This window comes from Miscanthus floridulus, chromosome 19 (assembly GCF_019320115.1).
Source record: "Miscanthus floridulus cultivar M001 chromosome 19, ASM1932011v1, whole genome shotgun sequence".
NCBI classification, from domain to species: domain Eukaryota; kingdom Viridiplantae; phylum Streptophyta; class Magnoliopsida; order Poales; family Poaceae; genus Miscanthus; species Miscanthus floridulus.
Window position 1 is genome coordinate 24,992,571 of NC_089598.1, and position 16,892 is coordinate 25,009,462.

A 16,892-nucleotide genomic window follows, 5' to 3' on the forward strand; every position below is an offset into this window, starting at 1 on the left:
CTTTTTGGTAACTAAACACAAACCTAACCGGATAGTTATCAGACACCTCAGCTGAGCAGGAGGGACGCGGCGTAAAAAAAAAAAGCTACCAGCCAGATATCCATGGCGTTCTCGACCGCGGAGGAGAAGAAGACGGCGGTGGAGATCGTCGCCGCTCTGGATCTGCAGCGCCACCCCGATGGCGGGTTCTTCCTGGAGACCTTCCGTGATCCCTCAATTGCACTCCCCACGTCCGCTCTCCCGCCGCGCTGTAAGCTTGGATAACTTGTCGCAACTTTTTAAGCTTTTGTCTAGCCGTCTAGGTATCTTGATTGATCCCAAGTTTCCTTTAGTTTAGATCTAGTTTTAACTGCACAGATAGAGATTTACGAAGGATGGGAACCTGGTTATTTGTTGCAAGTAGTTGTAGGCGGTGGCCGTTTTGTGGATTATTAGGGTGGCAATTTGGTTGATGGTGGATTTGTTTTTAGAGCTCCAGGGTTCAGAGTTTGTTTAGTTTTGATCAGAAGTGGCATGAATTCGTTCAGATAAATGCATGATCTGATGACCATGAGCTGTTAGTGGCACATTCGGATCCTCAAAATGGTTTAGTCCTTGGAAGGAAGCCAAATAAGCCTTTTGTTTGGCTATGGCACAGCTGCGGATTCTTTAGGCATAGTGCTGCGCTCAGTGATTCAGGTTCTCCCAACTGATTGGGAAATGCAAATTGCTGCCATTAGCTTCAAGATGGTTCCTGACACTTGTCTTATCTGGAATAATACTTACTCCTAACCTCAAAATTCAGTCATACCTTATTGTTACAGTGAAAATGGAGGTCTGGATTTTTATGCGCTTGCTGTTCTTTTCAACTAGAAGATATCCTGAATTTGCATACATGCAGTATAGCTTATAGGAACTACCATGTATGATTTCCATGCCCCTAAATTGGATGGTCAAAGAAATTGATAGGATTGGCATCAACCATCAGTAACCTGTTGTTTGAACAAGTTTTCATGTAACCTTGCAGCTGGATCCTGCTGATTTCTAAACTATAAATATGCTTGACTTGCTGACCATATCTACTAAACATTGATTGTACCCATGGTTGACCTGGATTTGTCTGCATTATTTTTTTCCCTAATTCACTAATGTTATGTTTCAATCGTTGTAGATAAGGTTGACCGAGCCGTGAGTAGTGCCATCTATTTCTTACTGCCTGCTGGGGAGATTGCTAGGTTGCACCGCATCCCTTGTGCTGAAACCTGGCATTACTACCTAGGAGAACCTCTCACGGTCTGTAAACTTATCTGAAAAATGACATATCGATTCTTTAAGAACACTGCTCAGATCATCCATTCATTCAGGTGTTTGAGGTGCACGATGATGGACAAATCAAGACGACTGTCGTTGGTCCTGACCTGCGACAGGGCCAGAGACCACAGTACACAGTTCCTCCAAACATATGGTTTGGGGCCTTCTTGACCTGCGACATTGAATCCTTTACTGAAGATGGAAGTGTGTTTGTCAAGAGTCCCGGAAGAGACCCTGAGCTGCATTATTCGTTCGTTGGTGTAACCTGTGCCCCAGCGTTCCAGTTTGAGGACAATGAACTTGCAACACGTGAGGACATTAAAGCTTTGGCTCCTAAGGCAGAAGCTTTCATCAATTTCCTCGTACCATCTTAGACTGCCCAGTGCAATTAGCTTGTTCTGTATGGAAGTTGATGCTCCTAATAAGCATGTATTTCATCTGGAGGAGAGTTCATGATGAACTTCAAGTGCCAATTTTCTCAAGTAGCTGTTGAAAATTGTTGTATGGTATCCAGACGACTTATACTCGCAAAATCAGTTCTGTATGGAAGTTGATGTTTCTTTTATAGTTTGTGCGAACACAAGGTTGACAAGTACCCTTGTGTGTTCGTTTTGTGATGAGTGATTGTCAATGTGATCCACGAAGTAGGTTGAGTGGTGACTAACCCTATCATGGCGAAAGCTATATGTGCGACATGTCTTTTGGTTTGTGTTGTGCAGGTGTGGAGCTCGGATACGGTGGTCGACGGCGAGGTGAAGGTCAAGGAGGACGTGCCGTGCCGACAGACCGGGAGCAGTGAAGGACGGATGTGAGGCTTGGACCGAGGGACCCAGAGGCCGGGTGACTAGCCGCGGTGGCTGACACTTGGGACATCGACAAGTGCAAGAAGACATGGAGTGACGGTGTTGACCGGGTCAAGACGGCGGACGCGTGAGTCGAGCGAGGCTCAGGAGGACTTGGTGGGCCGGCCGGTCGAGGACGGCGGTGACACACGTCGGATGGCGGGGGACGCGTATGGAGTACGCTACTCGCGGACGGTTTGATGGTTTGGACCTCAAAACCATTGGATGGACGGTTTACGGGTTTGGGCCTCAAAACCCGGGCGGAGGTTCCGAGGAGGGACGGACGGCACGTGGCGGCATCGGGGAGTTCGCGTCGAGGCGAAGCTACCGATGAGAAGGCGCGGTGGCCGTCGGATCAAGATTACACCGGGTTGGACAACAACGCCCTTGGGCTTAGCAGTTCAACTCATTTGTATCCAGGGGCAAAACTAGGAATGTGTAATAGCCCGGTTAAATAGGATGAGGGAGCCCCCATCTCCCTCACCTCCTCCAGTTTTCATTTTCTCCTTTAGGGTTTCTTCCTCTAGTTTGCTTCCATGTATGAGAGAGGTCTACAACTCAAATTGTGACTTGGTTTTGAAGGAATCGGTGGCCGTAACCACCGTATGCCCTCCGGGATTCATGATTTAGTTGTGTTCTTGATGTGATTTTGGTGTTCTTCACGAGCTCCTTTTGTCCCTTCTTGTTTCCCCTCTCGTTTCTTCGTTTTGGGATGGTTTTTGGTTCGTTCTTGTTGCCTTGGATCGATCAATGACATGAGTAGAAGCTTTCCACCGAAGGAAATCCACTAATTCCTCACGAGATCGCAGATCCGAGCAATTTAAGTTCTTGACCTATTTTTTGGCGGATTCTTCAATTCCTTCGATTCACGGAGTTAGAGTTTGTTTCGGGCCATGATCCTTTAGAGGTTACCTTTCTACTCGCTTGTGAACCCTTGTGCAAAGTTTCAAGTCATTTGGAGTTGATTTGATCAAGTTATGGCTTGATTTGATTTTTCTCGAGAAACTGCTCGTTCATACCGGACGCGTCCGATATGATCTAGTACGTGTCCGATATTTCTCACTTTGGAGTTTTGAGCTGAAATTTGGTGGAGACCTTCCCTTGGTGTCTAAAGAGCTCTGGTTAAAATTTCATGATTTTTGGACACCATATGACGGGGTTTTGGATTTTTCTCTTTTGGTCAGCTTGCTGCTGAAAATACCGGACGTGTCCGAGATCATACCGGACGTGTCCAAAAATACCGGACGTGTCCGATATAATACCGGACGTGTCCGATATAATACCGGACGTGTCTGATATTTGCAGGAGCAGTGCTGTTTTCTTTTGGGAGTTTGCTCGTTTGGGCTTCGATCTATGTTCCGTTTGCTCTGTGGTGACCCGCTGTGTTTTGAGGGAGCATCCACCCTTCTCTAGGGTCGTGGTCATCAAGTCTTTTGTGTATGCTTTTTGGGGATTGATGTTGGGACAGTGGTCGAAGATTTCGAAAGAAATTTGAGGCTCCCATTCACCCCTCCTCTGGTCGCCGTTTTTGGTCCTTCAATTGGTATCAGAGCCGGTTAAGGATCATTCCACCTTAATCGGTCCGTGATCCACGAAGGCGACATGGAGCGTGGTTCCGGCAAACCACCGCACTTTGATGGGTCCAACTATCCTTATTGGAAGATCCGCATGTCTACACATCTCCAGGGGATTGATTGGCTCGTCTGGGAAATTTGCGAGGATGCTACTTACGTTGTGCTCCCTGTTGCGGCGCGTACCACCCAGGATCACAAGGATCGGCACAACGCAAATAGCAAAGCTCGCAGTGTGCTTTTCTCGAGTCTTTCTCTTTCTGAGTTCGAGCGTGTCTCCGATTGTACTACAGCTCGAGAGATCTGGGTGAGGCTTCAGAGCTATCACGAGGGGACCGCACAGGTCAAGACCAGACTCTACGAGACGTACAAGCGCGAGTACGAGAATTTCTCTCAGCTTGATGGCGAGTCCATCGATGCCATGTTTTCCTGCTTTCAGACTATCGTCAACAAAATGAAAGCGAACAAGGCCAACCTACCTTATAGTGATCATGAGAGGGCGCTCAAGCTTCTCTATGCCCTTGATCAAAAGGTATGGGATGTGAAGGTGTCGGCGATCATCGAGTCGGCCAACTACGACACCCTCACCGTCGATGAGCTTTTCAGCAAGCTCAAGTCCACAGAGATCGACTACCAAACCCAAGCCAAGCTCAAGAATCCTTCTGCACCAACCATGGCTTTGGTCTCAGGTAGTGGTTCAAGTTCATTGACTAACCCTTCACAAGCTTCCTTCTCTTTGTCGTGCTTGATGTCAGTCACAGAGGAGCAGCTGGAGTCTCTTGGGGATGATGAGTTGGCACTCGTCATCAGTCGGTTCTCTCGGTTTCACAACAACCGTTTGAACCGCCGACGCAGTGGTGGCATGAAGGAGGGATGCTATGGATGTGGAGATCCGGACCACTTTGTCGCGCACTGCCCCATGAAGAAGCCCTTCACCAACAAGTACAACCTCGGCAAGCGCAAGGATAAGCGCGACTACACCTCCGGCAAGCACAAGGCCAAGGGCGGCTTCGACAAGGAGGCGATCAAGAAGGCATACCGCAGGAAGGCCAAAGCTCAAGAACGCGCCTTCCTCGCCTCCCTCAGCGACCTCGACGACGACTCCGACGATGATCACTCTTCTTCTCCCTCGACCGACGATGAGTCCGAGAAGAAGCGCGAGGACAAGCTCAACAGTCTCTGCTTTGTTGCCGGTGCAAACCGTGGTGGGTTTTGCACTATGGCGGTTGACGGTGGAGCAAAGCTCAAAAAGGACGTCGACGTCGACGACGACGAAAATGAGGTACCGCCCACACTTGACTCACTTATGCTTGAGCTTGATACTATGAATGATACATTGATGAGTCAAGATAAGTTGCTTAAGCGTGCTGCCCGCGAGAGAAAAGAGTTTAAGGACCAGCTAGAGGTTGCTTTGAAGGAGTTGGAGCTTGCCAAGAGTGGTGTAGTGGTGTCAGAGGAGGAGTGCGATGAGTGTGCTATACACATGTCTAACCTCTCTGACTTGCAATCCAAGTATGCTGTTTTGCTTGATGAATGTGATGAGCTGAAGTCTCGTTCTGGGTTGCTCGGTGCATGCAAGTCCTGCTCAGGCTTGCAATCTGAGTTGGCAAAGAAGGTTGCCAAACTTGCTGAGTTTGAGAAGGCCAACTCAGATAGCACCACCACTACATGTGTTCGATGTGAAGCTTTGGTGTTGGAGCTTGAGTCCTACAGGCACGACAAGATGGGAACCGAGGAAGAAAACACACAACTTCGGTCCATCTTGAGCTGTGTGTCGTGCAGTGAGCCTCAGTTGGGCATGATGGTGAGCCAGTTCAGGCAGGGAACTGACTCATCGGGAGTAGGCTTTGCTATAGGTGGGAAGGGTGAGCATGTCTATGGCAAGGTTGGTGAACATAGTGGTTTGACCCAAGTGAGAAACCCACCAACACTCCCAAATTGATCAAGATCCCTCCACCAGAGTCTACCAAGCCTATGATCAAAGATGGTGTGTTTGAAGAACCACCAAAAGCTCCACCATCCAAGCAAGTTTGGGTTCCCAAACCGAACCACTTTCGGAACTCACTCGATACTCTACCCAACATCTCTAGTGCACCCCTTCCTAAAGCCAAAAAGCCTCAGAGAGTGAACCACATCCACAAGAGAGTGAGTCAACCACCACCCAAGAGAGAGGTGAGGTACCACTGTGACTATTGCCATAGAGATGGTCATTTGGCTGAGTTTTGCTTTAGGAGGAAGAGAGATGAGCGGCGCGAGTACGAGTTGAACAACCGGAACATGTACCGTCCTCCCCATGGCGTACATGTACCGCCTATTCAGAGGCACAGTGTTAGGCCTAGAGGTGCAATGCCTCAAGGTGCTAGGCCTCAGGTGGCGAGACCACATGGTGGTCGTGCCCGGCGTGGCCCAAGTCATGATCTATATGACTCTAGACCTCGCGACGGTGGCTTTCAGTCCCACACTCCTAGCGGACCACATTTTCCCCCACATGGTGATCGCTTCTCTCCAATGGGACATGGCATGTATGGTGTTTTTCCTAACACTTTTCCAGGGCAAATGACTCAACACTGGTATTCTCCTCATTTCACTAACCCCAGTGTTGTGCCATTTGCTCACCCCCTGTCTTTCTATTGATGCAGAGCGAAGGCCTGGAGAACACGTGGCTTGTTGATTCCGGCTGTTCGCACCACATGACCAGAAGTTCCCAATGGTTCTCCAGCCTCGACCCCATGCAATACAAGGAGTACATCACATTTGGGGACAATAGCAAAGGTAAGGTGCTGTCTCGTGGGACCATTTGGGTCAATGAGTCTTTTATCTTGAAGGACGTTGCTTTGGTTTCAAGTCTGCATTTCAATTTGCTCTCTGTTTCGCAACTCCTTCAAGATGGGTTTGAGGTGCGCTTTAAGACTGGACTTTCTCGTGTGCTCGATTCTCAGGGACATCTAGTTTGTCAGATCGTTCCTTTTGGCCGAGTTTTCAGAGCTGATTTCTCTCAGTCTTTCGGTTCTTCTCGCTGTTTGGTTGCTGGATCTTCTTCTGATTTGTGGAAGTGGCATAGGAGACTTGGTCACTTGAGCTTCGATCTCCTAGTGAGGTTGAGTTCTCTTGACATGATTCGAGGATTGCCCAAACTTAAGTTTGAGAAGGATCTGGTATGCCATCCCTGTCGCCACGGGAAGATGGTGGCTGCTTCCCATCCTCCAGTGACTCAGGTCATGACCACGAGACCCGGTGAGCTACTCCATATGGACACTGTTGGTCCGGCTCGGGTTCGGTCAGAGGGAGGGAAGTGGTACGTTCTTGTGATCGTGGATGATTTTTCTCGCTATTCTTGGGTGTTTTTCATGGAGGGCAAGGACGAAGCGTTTTCTCATGCTCGTGACTTGATCTTGAGGTTGCAAACTGAGTTACCAAAGAATGCCATACGAGCTATCCGTAGTGACAATGGCACTGAGTTCAAAAACTCATAGTTTGACACCTTATGTGCTTTGTTGGGTCTTGAACATCAGTTTTCTTTGCCCTATGTCCCTCAGCAGAATGGTGTTGTTGAGCGCAAAAATCGGACTTTGGTTGAAATGGCCAGGACGATGCTCGATGAGCATAGGACTCCTAGGCGTTACTGGGCCGAAGCCATCAACACCGCCTGCCATGTTTCAAACCGCATTTTTCTTCGTGCTTTCTTAAAGAAGACATCCTACGAGTTGCGGTTTGGGCGTCCACCCAAGGTGAGTCATTTTCGAGTCTTCGGTTGCAGGTGCTTCATTCTTAAGCAAGGTAATCTTGACAAGTTTGAATCTAGATCTTCGGACGGTATATTTCTCGGTTATGCTTCTCATTCACATGCGTACCGTGTGCTTAATCTTGAGACTAACCATGTCGTGGAGACTTGTGAAGTCACCTTCGACGAAACCATGCCCTCTTCTATTTTGGTCTTTGAACGTGCAGGTGATGAAGAGATGGGTGATAGCATTTTCGTTGAGGATGACGATGACGTCGATTGGGATGATCCCAAGCCATCTCAACCGGCTGCCCCGATCGAGCCAGCTTCGACCACTTCGGCTCACGGCCCCGAGCCCTCCACCTCTACTTCATGGGGTCCGTGCGAGCCACTTCCTCAATCGACTGAGGAGGCCCCAGCTGTGGATGAGGGGGAGGCGACTTCATCTTTGGGTGCACCTCGACATATCCAGCGACGCCATCCTCCTCAGACCATGATCGGCGACATCGACGAAAGGGTAACGCGTTCCAAGTCTTATCAGATTTCCCATTTCGCTCATTCTGCTTTCGTAGCTTCTTTTGAGCCTCGAGATATTGGACACGCACTATCTAATACCGATTGGGTTAATGCTATGCACGAGGAGTTAGAGAACTTTGAGCGGAACCAAGTGTGGGTTTTAGTTCCACCTCCACCAGAGTGCCACCCCATAGGTACAAAGTGGGTTTACAAGAACAAGCAGAGTGAGGATGGGGTGGTGGTGAGAAACAAGGCGAGATTAGTGGCTCAGGGTTTTTGCCAAAAAGAGGGAATAGACTATGAAGAAACCTTTGCTCCTGTTGCCCGTCTAGAAGCCATTAGGATTCTTTTAGCATTTGCAGCTTCGAAAGGGTTCAAGCTGTATCAGATGGATATAAAGAGTGCCTTCTTGAATGGGTACATAGAGGAAGAGGTTTATGTGAGGCAACCCCCTGGCTTTGAAAATCCAAAGTACCCCAACCATGTTTTTAAACTCCACAAAGCCTTGTATGGTTTGAAACAAGCCCCGAGAGCCTGGTATGAGCGTTTAAAAGCTTTCTTGCTTGATAAGGGTTTTAGGATGGGTTCCGTAGAGAAGACTTTGTTCCTCCTCAAGCAAGGCACAGACATCCTTTTTGTTCAGATATACGTGGATGATATAATCTTTGGTGGCTCTTCTCATGCTCTTGTTGCCAAGTTTTCAGATACTATGAGCAGGGAATTTGAGATGAGCATGATGGGCGAATTGACTTTCTTCCTCGGGCTGCAAATCAAGCAAACTCATGAGGGGATGTTCGTGCACCAAGGCAAGTACACCAAGGACGTGCTCAACAAATTTGATATGGGTGAGGCCAAGCCTCTTTCGACGCCCATGTCAACCACGACGGCCCTGGATGAGGACAAGGAGGGAGAAGCCGTGGACCAGAAGGAATACCGAAGCATGATTGGGTCCCTGCTGTACCTAATGGCGACGAGACCGGACATACAGTTCGCAGTCTGCTTGTGCGTGCGCTTTCAGTCTTCGCCGCGCATGTCTCATCGTCAAGCCATCAAGCGGATCCTTAGGTACCTTTGTTTCACACCCGAGTTTGGTCTTTGGTTTTCAGCCTCCTCCTCTCTTTCTCTTTGTGGGTATTCTGATGCGGATTATGCTGGTTGTCGTGTTGAGAGGAAGTCCACTTCGGGGACTTGTCAGTTTCTTGGATCTTCTCTTGTGTCTTGGTCTTCTCGCAAGCAGTCTAGCATCGCCCAATCCACCACAGAAGCTGAGTATGTTGCTGCTGCTGCTTGTTGTTCCCAGTTGCTTTAGATGATAGCTACTCTGAGAGACTTTGGGTTAGAGTTTAGGTGAGTGCCTTTGTTTTGTGACAGCACCAGTGCCATAAGTGTAGCCAAAAACCCAGTCCTTCACTCAAAGACAAAGCACATAGAAGTTCGCTTTCACTTCTTGCGTGACCACTATGAGAAAGGTGATATCGATCTGCACCACATTGATACCCAAAACCAGCTCATAGATATCTTCACCAAACCACTTGACCAAGCCCAGTTTGCTCGCTTGCGAGGGGAGCTTGGAGTTTGTTTCCCTTTTTAGAGGAGGGGAACTTTGGTTGTTGTATTCTAGTTTTGCTTTTCTTTGTAGTTTAGCCTTTGTTTTTGTTTTTATATCATTCTTGCATATCATATCATCATGTATCATATTGCATCCTGAGTTTCATCCTTATAGTAGCTAGATTGACACTATGCTCTTGTTGGGGATGTTATGGATATACAATGATGTGCTTCTGGCTTAGGCTCCTTTTGATCAATTGATACATGTTATGAGCTAAGCTTGTTTTCCAAACTGTGAACTTGATTAAAACTTGTTGAAACATGAAATGTGTTCACCACTACTTGTGGCACTAGCATGTGTAGAATGTGTCGAGATCTTTTTCTTGCTTCATATATATGCTTCGTTGCTACGGCTCATACCTTGAGTTACACACTTGCTTGATAAACTTGAATTTGTGCTAAAACTTGAAAATCAAACTAAGTGATTTGAAAAGATTGGGATGGGTCTGTACTATCCTATGTCAGAGTATCGAGACAGCTCCAAATTGCACTTATTGGTGAACTTGAGCTCTGTAATGGATACCGAGATCATTGTCTTAAGCTTCTGATTGCCTTTGGCATAGGCTTGACATGGTTGCTAAGTCAGGTTTTGATGGCACAGATAACCTCCCGCACACACTTGTCTGACAAACTTTGGTAATAAGCTGCATAACTCTGATAAATTTCAATTGGTGTCTAAAATTTGATCAAACCACAAGTTTGTCTCATGACATGATGTGTGAACTTTGTTTGGGGTAGTTCACTTTGCATACATGTGTAGCACAAGGTCGATCTCCTGTCTATTTTTGCTATGTGCTCCTTTGGTGGTGAACCCTCTTTTAAAATTGCTCAAACTTGATCAAACTTGCTTAAATGCCATATTTCGTTTCATTTGGTCACCTTGAGCATTTGCTAGCACTTGTATGTGTTGCTATATATACATGACAGCATCCACTAGAGCATTCTTTCAATCTACTTGCTATAATCTTGAAGCTTCTGCATTCGCGCATTTCTGCATTCCTAGCTTGTTTTGAGGGGGAGTTGCAATTCTTGGGCTCTAGCTTGATAAGTGCATATGTCAACAAGGGGGAGAAGTTTCCACACTCACAATGTCACCTAAAGTTAAGAGATATGCATTCATTTGAGAGAGATTCACCTAATGTTGAGAGATATGCATTCATTTGAGAGAGATTGCACTTGTTCAGGGGGAGTTGCATTTGAGGTGTTTTGCTAGATGTGTTGAGCCTTTGCCTCTTCTGGAGGGTCTAGCAGTTTTGCATTTGAGGTGTTTTGCTAGATGTGTTGAGCCTTTGCCTCTTCTGGAGGGTCTAGCAGTTTTGCATCTGAGGTGTTTTGCTAGATGTGTTGAGCCTTTGCCTCTTCTGGAGGGTCTAGCAGTTTTTTGGCTTTTCGAGCTTTGCTAGTGGCGTTGAGCCCGTTGCCTCTTCTTGAGGGCTAGTTTTGTTTTACTTGGTTGCGTCGAGCCGTTGCCCATGTCTTTGGGGACCAAGTTTTGCTCACTTTCAAATAACCCAGTTCTTGGCTTTTCTTTGGCTTTTGGTCATTTGGGTGAGTTCTTTCTTTTCTCTTCTTCTTCTTTTTCTTTTGCTCAAGCTGTTCGTGTATTGGTGTTGACAATGCACTCATCAAGGGGGAGATTGCGAACACAAGGTTGACAAGTACCCTTGTGTGTTCGTTTTATGATGAGTGATTGTCAATGTGATCCACGAAGTAGGTTGAGTGGTGACTAACCCTACCATGGCGAAAGCTATATGTGCGACATGTCTTTTGGCTTGTGTTGTGCAGGTTGGAGCTCGGATACGGTGGTCGACGGCGAGGTGAAGGTCAAGGAGGACGTGCCGTGCCGATAGACCGGGAGCAGTGAAGGACGGATGTGAGGCTTGGACCGAGGGACCCAGAGGCCGGGTGACTAGCCGCGGTGGCTGACACTTGGGACATCGACAAGTGCAAGAAGACATGGAGTGACGGTGTTGACCGGGTCAAGACGGCGGACGCGTGAGTCAAGCGAGGCTCAGGAGGACTTGGTGGGCCGGCCAGTCGAGGACGGCGGTGACACGCGTCGGATGGCGGGGGACGCGTATGGAGTACGCTACTCGCGGACGGTTTGATGGTTTGGACCTCAAAACCATTGGATGGACGGTTTACGGGTTTGGGCCTCAAAACCCGGGCGGAGGTTCCGAGGAGGGACGGACGGCACGTGGCGGCATCGGGGAGTTCGCGTCGAGGCGAAGCTACCGATGAGAAGGCGCGGTGGCCGTCGGATCAAGATTACACCGGGTTGGACAACAACGCCCTTGGGCTTAGCAGTTCAACTCATTTGTATCCAGGGGCAAAACTAGGAATGTGTAATAGCCCTGTTAAATAGGATGAGGGAGCCCCCATCTCCCTCACCTCCTCCAGTTTTCATTTTCTCCTTTAGGGTTTCTTCCTCTAGTTTGCTTCCATGTATGAGAGAGGTCCACAACTCAAATTGTGACTTGGTTTTGAAGGAATCGGTGGCCGTAACCACCGTATGCCCTCCGGGATTCATGATTTAGTTGTGTTCTTGATGTGATTTTGGTGTTCTTCACGAGCTCCTTTTCTCCCTTCTTGTTTCCCCTCTCGTTTCTTCGTTTTGGGATGGTTTTTGGTTCGTTCTTGTTGCCTTGGATCGATCAATGACATGAGTAGAAGCTTTCCACCGAAGGAAATCCACTAATTCCTCACGAGATCGCAGATCCGAGCAATTTAAGTTCTTGACCTATTTTTTGGCGGATTCTTCAATTCCTTCGATTCATGGAGTTAGAGTTTGTTTCGGGCCATGATCCTTTAGAGGTTACCTTTCTACTCGCTTGTGAACCCTTGTGCAAAGTTTCAAGTCATTTGGAGTTGATTTGATCAAGTTATGGCTTGATTTGATTTTTCTCGAGAAACTGCTCGTTCATACCGGACGCGTTCGATATGATCTAGTACGTGTCCGATATTTCTCACTTTGGAGTTTTGAGCTGAAATTTGGTGGAGACCTTCCCTTGGTGTCTAAAGAGCTCTGGTTAAAATTTCATGATTTTTGGACACCATATGACGGGGTTTTGGATTTTTCTCTTTTGGTCAGCTTGCTGCTGAAAATACCGGACGTGTCCGAGATCATACCGGACGTGTCCGATATAATACCGGACGTGTCCGATATAATACCGGACGTGTCCGATATAATACCGGACGTGTCCGATATTTGCAGGAGCAGTGCTGTTTTCTTTTGGGAGTTTGCTCGTTTGGGCTTCGATCTATGTTCCGTTTGCTCTGTGATGACCCGCTGTGTTTTGAGGGAGCATCCACCCTTCTCTAGGGTCGTGGTCATCAAGTCTTTCGTGTATGCTTTTTGGGGATTGATGTTGGGACAGTGGTCGAAGATTTCGAAAGAAATTTGAGGCTCCCATTCACCCCCCCCCCTCTGGTCGCCGTTTTTGGTCCTTCAGTTTGCCATGAGGATTTCATTCGCTGGGATTCTGGGCAGGAGGATGAAACACCATGTTTAACCAGCTACCCGTACTTCCGCGAGAGTTTTTATGCGTGGAGTTTTCCCAGTTTCGAAGCTCCCATTTTAGGGCAACAATATCCTACTGTGCGTTGCTTGTTGGTGTTGACACGGAAGCGAGCCGAACACGATGGGGTAGAGGTAGTGTGTGTTGGGCGTGCTGCAGAAGACCAGAAATTTTGTTTTTCGAAACTCGAAAGTTCTGGCCTTCAATAGTGTCAAATAAATCCATTGAACGCTTGCCGGAGGAATCCTATTGGGATCCGAAATGCTGGGAGGTGGGCGTCTGTCCACCTGGATGTTTTTGTTTATTGGGCCCCGATGCTAGCCCAATTACTACTCCTATCTGCTCACGAGTTTAAAAAAAAAATCGGTCATCTTGCCTCGTGGTCCTCTTCCTTCCCCACCGTGTCGCACCCCACACGCAGCTTACACTGCCTAAGCACCGCGCTGTTGCCCGCAGATCCGCCAGCCACCAGCGCAACCGCGCCACCCCCCCACCTCGTCGCTGCTCTGACCCGGCATCGTGCCGCCCATGCTTGCTCCCCCGCCCCCTGGACCGCCGGACCGTCGAGGACCGCCGGCTCCTTGACTCGGGGTGAGAGCCGAGGACCGCCGGCTGCCATTCTTCTGAGATTCGTCCGTCACCTCCTTGAACTCGATGTGGGCGCTATCTTCTCCGCTCTTCGCCAAGATCCGCTCGCCGACCTAGCTCCGTTCCTCGCCCCGAGCTGCTGCCTTCGGTGAACTCCACACGCCGACGAGCCTCCATGCATTCGCCCAAGCAGCAAGGAGATCTTGCGCTGAAAGCGCATGTTGCAAGTGTATGTTTTAAGTGTTTCAGATGTTTTAGAGTTATGTTGGAATTGTTTTCATACGGATGTTGCAAAAGTGAATTGGGGTGTTACATATGTTGCAATGGTTGTACACGTATGTTGCAAGCGTATGTTCCCAATATTTTATCTGTTTTTCGGACGTATGTTGCAAGTGTGTTTTATGTGGATGTTGCATATGTTTCACACATGTTGCAAGTGTTTTATCTGCTTGTTGCGTATGTTTGCAATGATTTTCAAGTGTTTTTAGGTGTTTTTGCAAGTGTTTCTAACGCATGTTTCAAGTGTTTCATCTGTCTTCTTTTGTATGTTGCAAATATTGCATCGGGATGTTTCAAAAGTAGATAATGCGTTGCACATGGGATGCGCATGGGGAGCGGAAGAGGGTGCGAGTGGTCCCGTGCAGGCGATGTCCGGGCGGGGCGGGCCCCCGCATGGGCGCGCAAAATGCAGGCGTGAGCGGCCGATGTCTGGGTAGCACGTGCCCCGTGTGGTTGCACGAAATGGGGCGCGGAAACAACTGCAGTCATGGGCGTCCATCTAGATGTTTGAGCGCTAGCAGTATCGTATTGGGATTTGGGGCGAGCAGAGCAGCAGACCAATAACAACTAAGGTGACCTCAAATGTTGCAGAGACGGGAGAATAACAACAATTGGGGTTGGAAGTAATGCAAAGGGATAAAATGTAAAATGCATAAAAGTAAATTGATTTAATTGGTTAGATATTGACATTTTATCGCCCTTCAATTTATTTCTATTGGGTGGGAAGTACTACTACAAAATTGATTGTTATAGCATGGTAAAAAACGATGTCTACAGATAGTTTTCGCAGCCGCGTCTACCCAAGAGCAGTTGTCATTATTGACTGTCCTTCAAAATTAATTTCCATGAACGGTCAATATTATAGACCGCCATTGAGAATATTTTCAACCGCTGTCGACGAAATACGTCCGGTAGTTTACCAGGGGTATACCCATAGTAGTAGATAAATCGGTGGAGGTGCACGTGAGGGAACCAGATGGTGACACAGAACGCAAGAGACAACGATTAGGCTGGTTCAGGCCATCAGCTTGACGTAATACCCTACGTCCTGTATCTTTGTGGATTGTATTATGGGAGATTCAATGAAAACGAGGGGGGTCCCTACCCGCCTTATATAGCCCAGAGGTAGGGTTACAGATCGGTTGTTTCTATCCTGATCAGTTTACAAGATATGAATTACAGAGATTGCGGGATATTGCACATCTGAACATATTATCCTTGATCGCCAAGGATCTTTACGTAACCTTGCGAGGCATGCCAACCTGTGCCATGCTCCGCGTGGCGTAGTCTTGCGGGTTGGGTATACCCATAGTAGTAGATAAATCAATGGAGATGCACGTGAGGGAACCGGATGGTGACACAGAACGCAAGAGACAATGATCAGGCTAGTTCAGGCCGTCAGTTTGACGTAATACCCTACGTCCTGTATCTTTGTGGATTGTATTATGGGAGATTCAATGAAAACGAGGGGGTCCCTACCCGCCTTATATAGCCTGAAGGTAGGGTTACAGATCGGTTGTTTCTATCCTGATCGGTTTACAAGATATGAATTACAGAGATTGCGGGATCTTGCACATCTGAACATATTATCCTTGATCGCCAAGGATCTTTACGTAACCTTGCGAGGCATGCCAACCTGTGCCATGCTCCGCGTGGCGTAGTCTTGCGGGTTGGGCCTCCCCTGGCGGCTCGGCCTATGTACAACCCTGTGGGTATCGGGGGCCATACCCCACAGCTAGTCCTCGAGCACCTTGTATTCGCTGAGCAATATCGTCTTGAGCTTGTCCGAGCAGTTGAGGCTAGCGTCCGAGCTGTTAAGGCCAGCATCCAAGCTGTTTGTCTGGGTGCCGAGCTCAAACTCACTTGAAAGCAAGGTTTGCCAGAAGAACATAAGGTGCTCAAGTAAAAAATTTTGAAACCTTCATCTTAGATGAAGTGTGCCCACTTAAGTTCTAGGCGGTGAAATTGACGCTTAGCATCCCTGACTTAGTCAGCGTGGAGGAACTTAGTCCCTTAGGAACGAAGAGAGATGCTTAGCATCAATGCATTAGGCAAAATTGGCTCTTAGAGCCGAAACAGGGATCTTGAACGATTACATTCTACGACTTAGTCGCTTTGTAGAAGATCAAGTCCAGAGATAAGCACATTCACCATGAGGTGAAGTGTGCCCACTTAGTCTCCGAGCCTAACAGTAGGCGAAGTAGTCACGTGGTGCTAGAGTCCAAAACAGTAGTCTTCAGGTGCCAAACCAGTCCCCAGCTTATCTAGAAACTAGTCCCCAGCTTAGCTGAAAAAAATCAGTATAGTCATCGCTAGATGACATGTACCCACGTAGTCCCCGAGACTGCTGGAAGAATGAGAAGAAATCTTGTAGCAGGATCAAAGAAGTTTAACGAAAGATTGTCGACATCATCTGCCATGTACTTATCAAGACCCCAAATGTGCTGCCCAAGATCAGTACCCAGATCCGAACATGGAGTAACTTGATAGCACACCGAAGAGATGTAGCAAAATCCGACTACCAAGAGAGTCCCCAGCTTAGCTAGCAACTCTTGTACGAAGAATCCAAACATCAAGGAGTCCCCAGCTTAGCTGGCGATGCTTGCACGAAGAGTGTAACACCTCGGGTGTTTAAATATTAAAATCTGACATGTCATCATATGCATTGCAAAGCATTTGGCATTTGGTGAAAACTTTGAGATGCATACACTAAAACAAGTTTATATTCATGTGGTATGTGTGAATTGTAGTGTTTGACTTAAATTCAAAGTTTGTTTGGATTTTGAATTTTTCGAGAAAACCCTGATTTTCAGCATTTAAATCCTACCCTGAAAATCCATTTCAAAATCTAAGCATATTTTGGGGTTGATCCCAAAAGCAAAAGTGTAGAGCTTGGCAAGTTAAGCAAAGTTTATTTTTGGAGTTTTTCAAGTTGTTTAGAAAAATTTTGAGTAATTCA

At 47.6% G+C, this 16,892-nt stretch overlaps 1 protein-coding gene across 1 annotated transcript; it reads left to right on the top strand.

The window, feature by feature from the left end:
• Positions 1 to 56: 56 nt before the first annotated feature.
• LOC136528462 (uncharacterized protein YML079W-like) lies at positions 57 to 1,860 on the top strand. The gene is made up of 3 exons (XM_066521422.1): positions 57 to 250; positions 1,151 to 1,272; positions 1,344 to 1,860. Exons 1-3 carry the CDS (start codon positions 103 to 105, stop codon positions 1,662 to 1,664), a joined length of 591 nt encoding a protein of 196 aa, XP_066377519.1. The 5' UTR covers positions 57 to 102; the 3' UTR covers positions 1,665 to 1,860.
• The last annotated feature ends 15,032 nt before the right edge of the window (positions 1,861 to 16,892 follow it).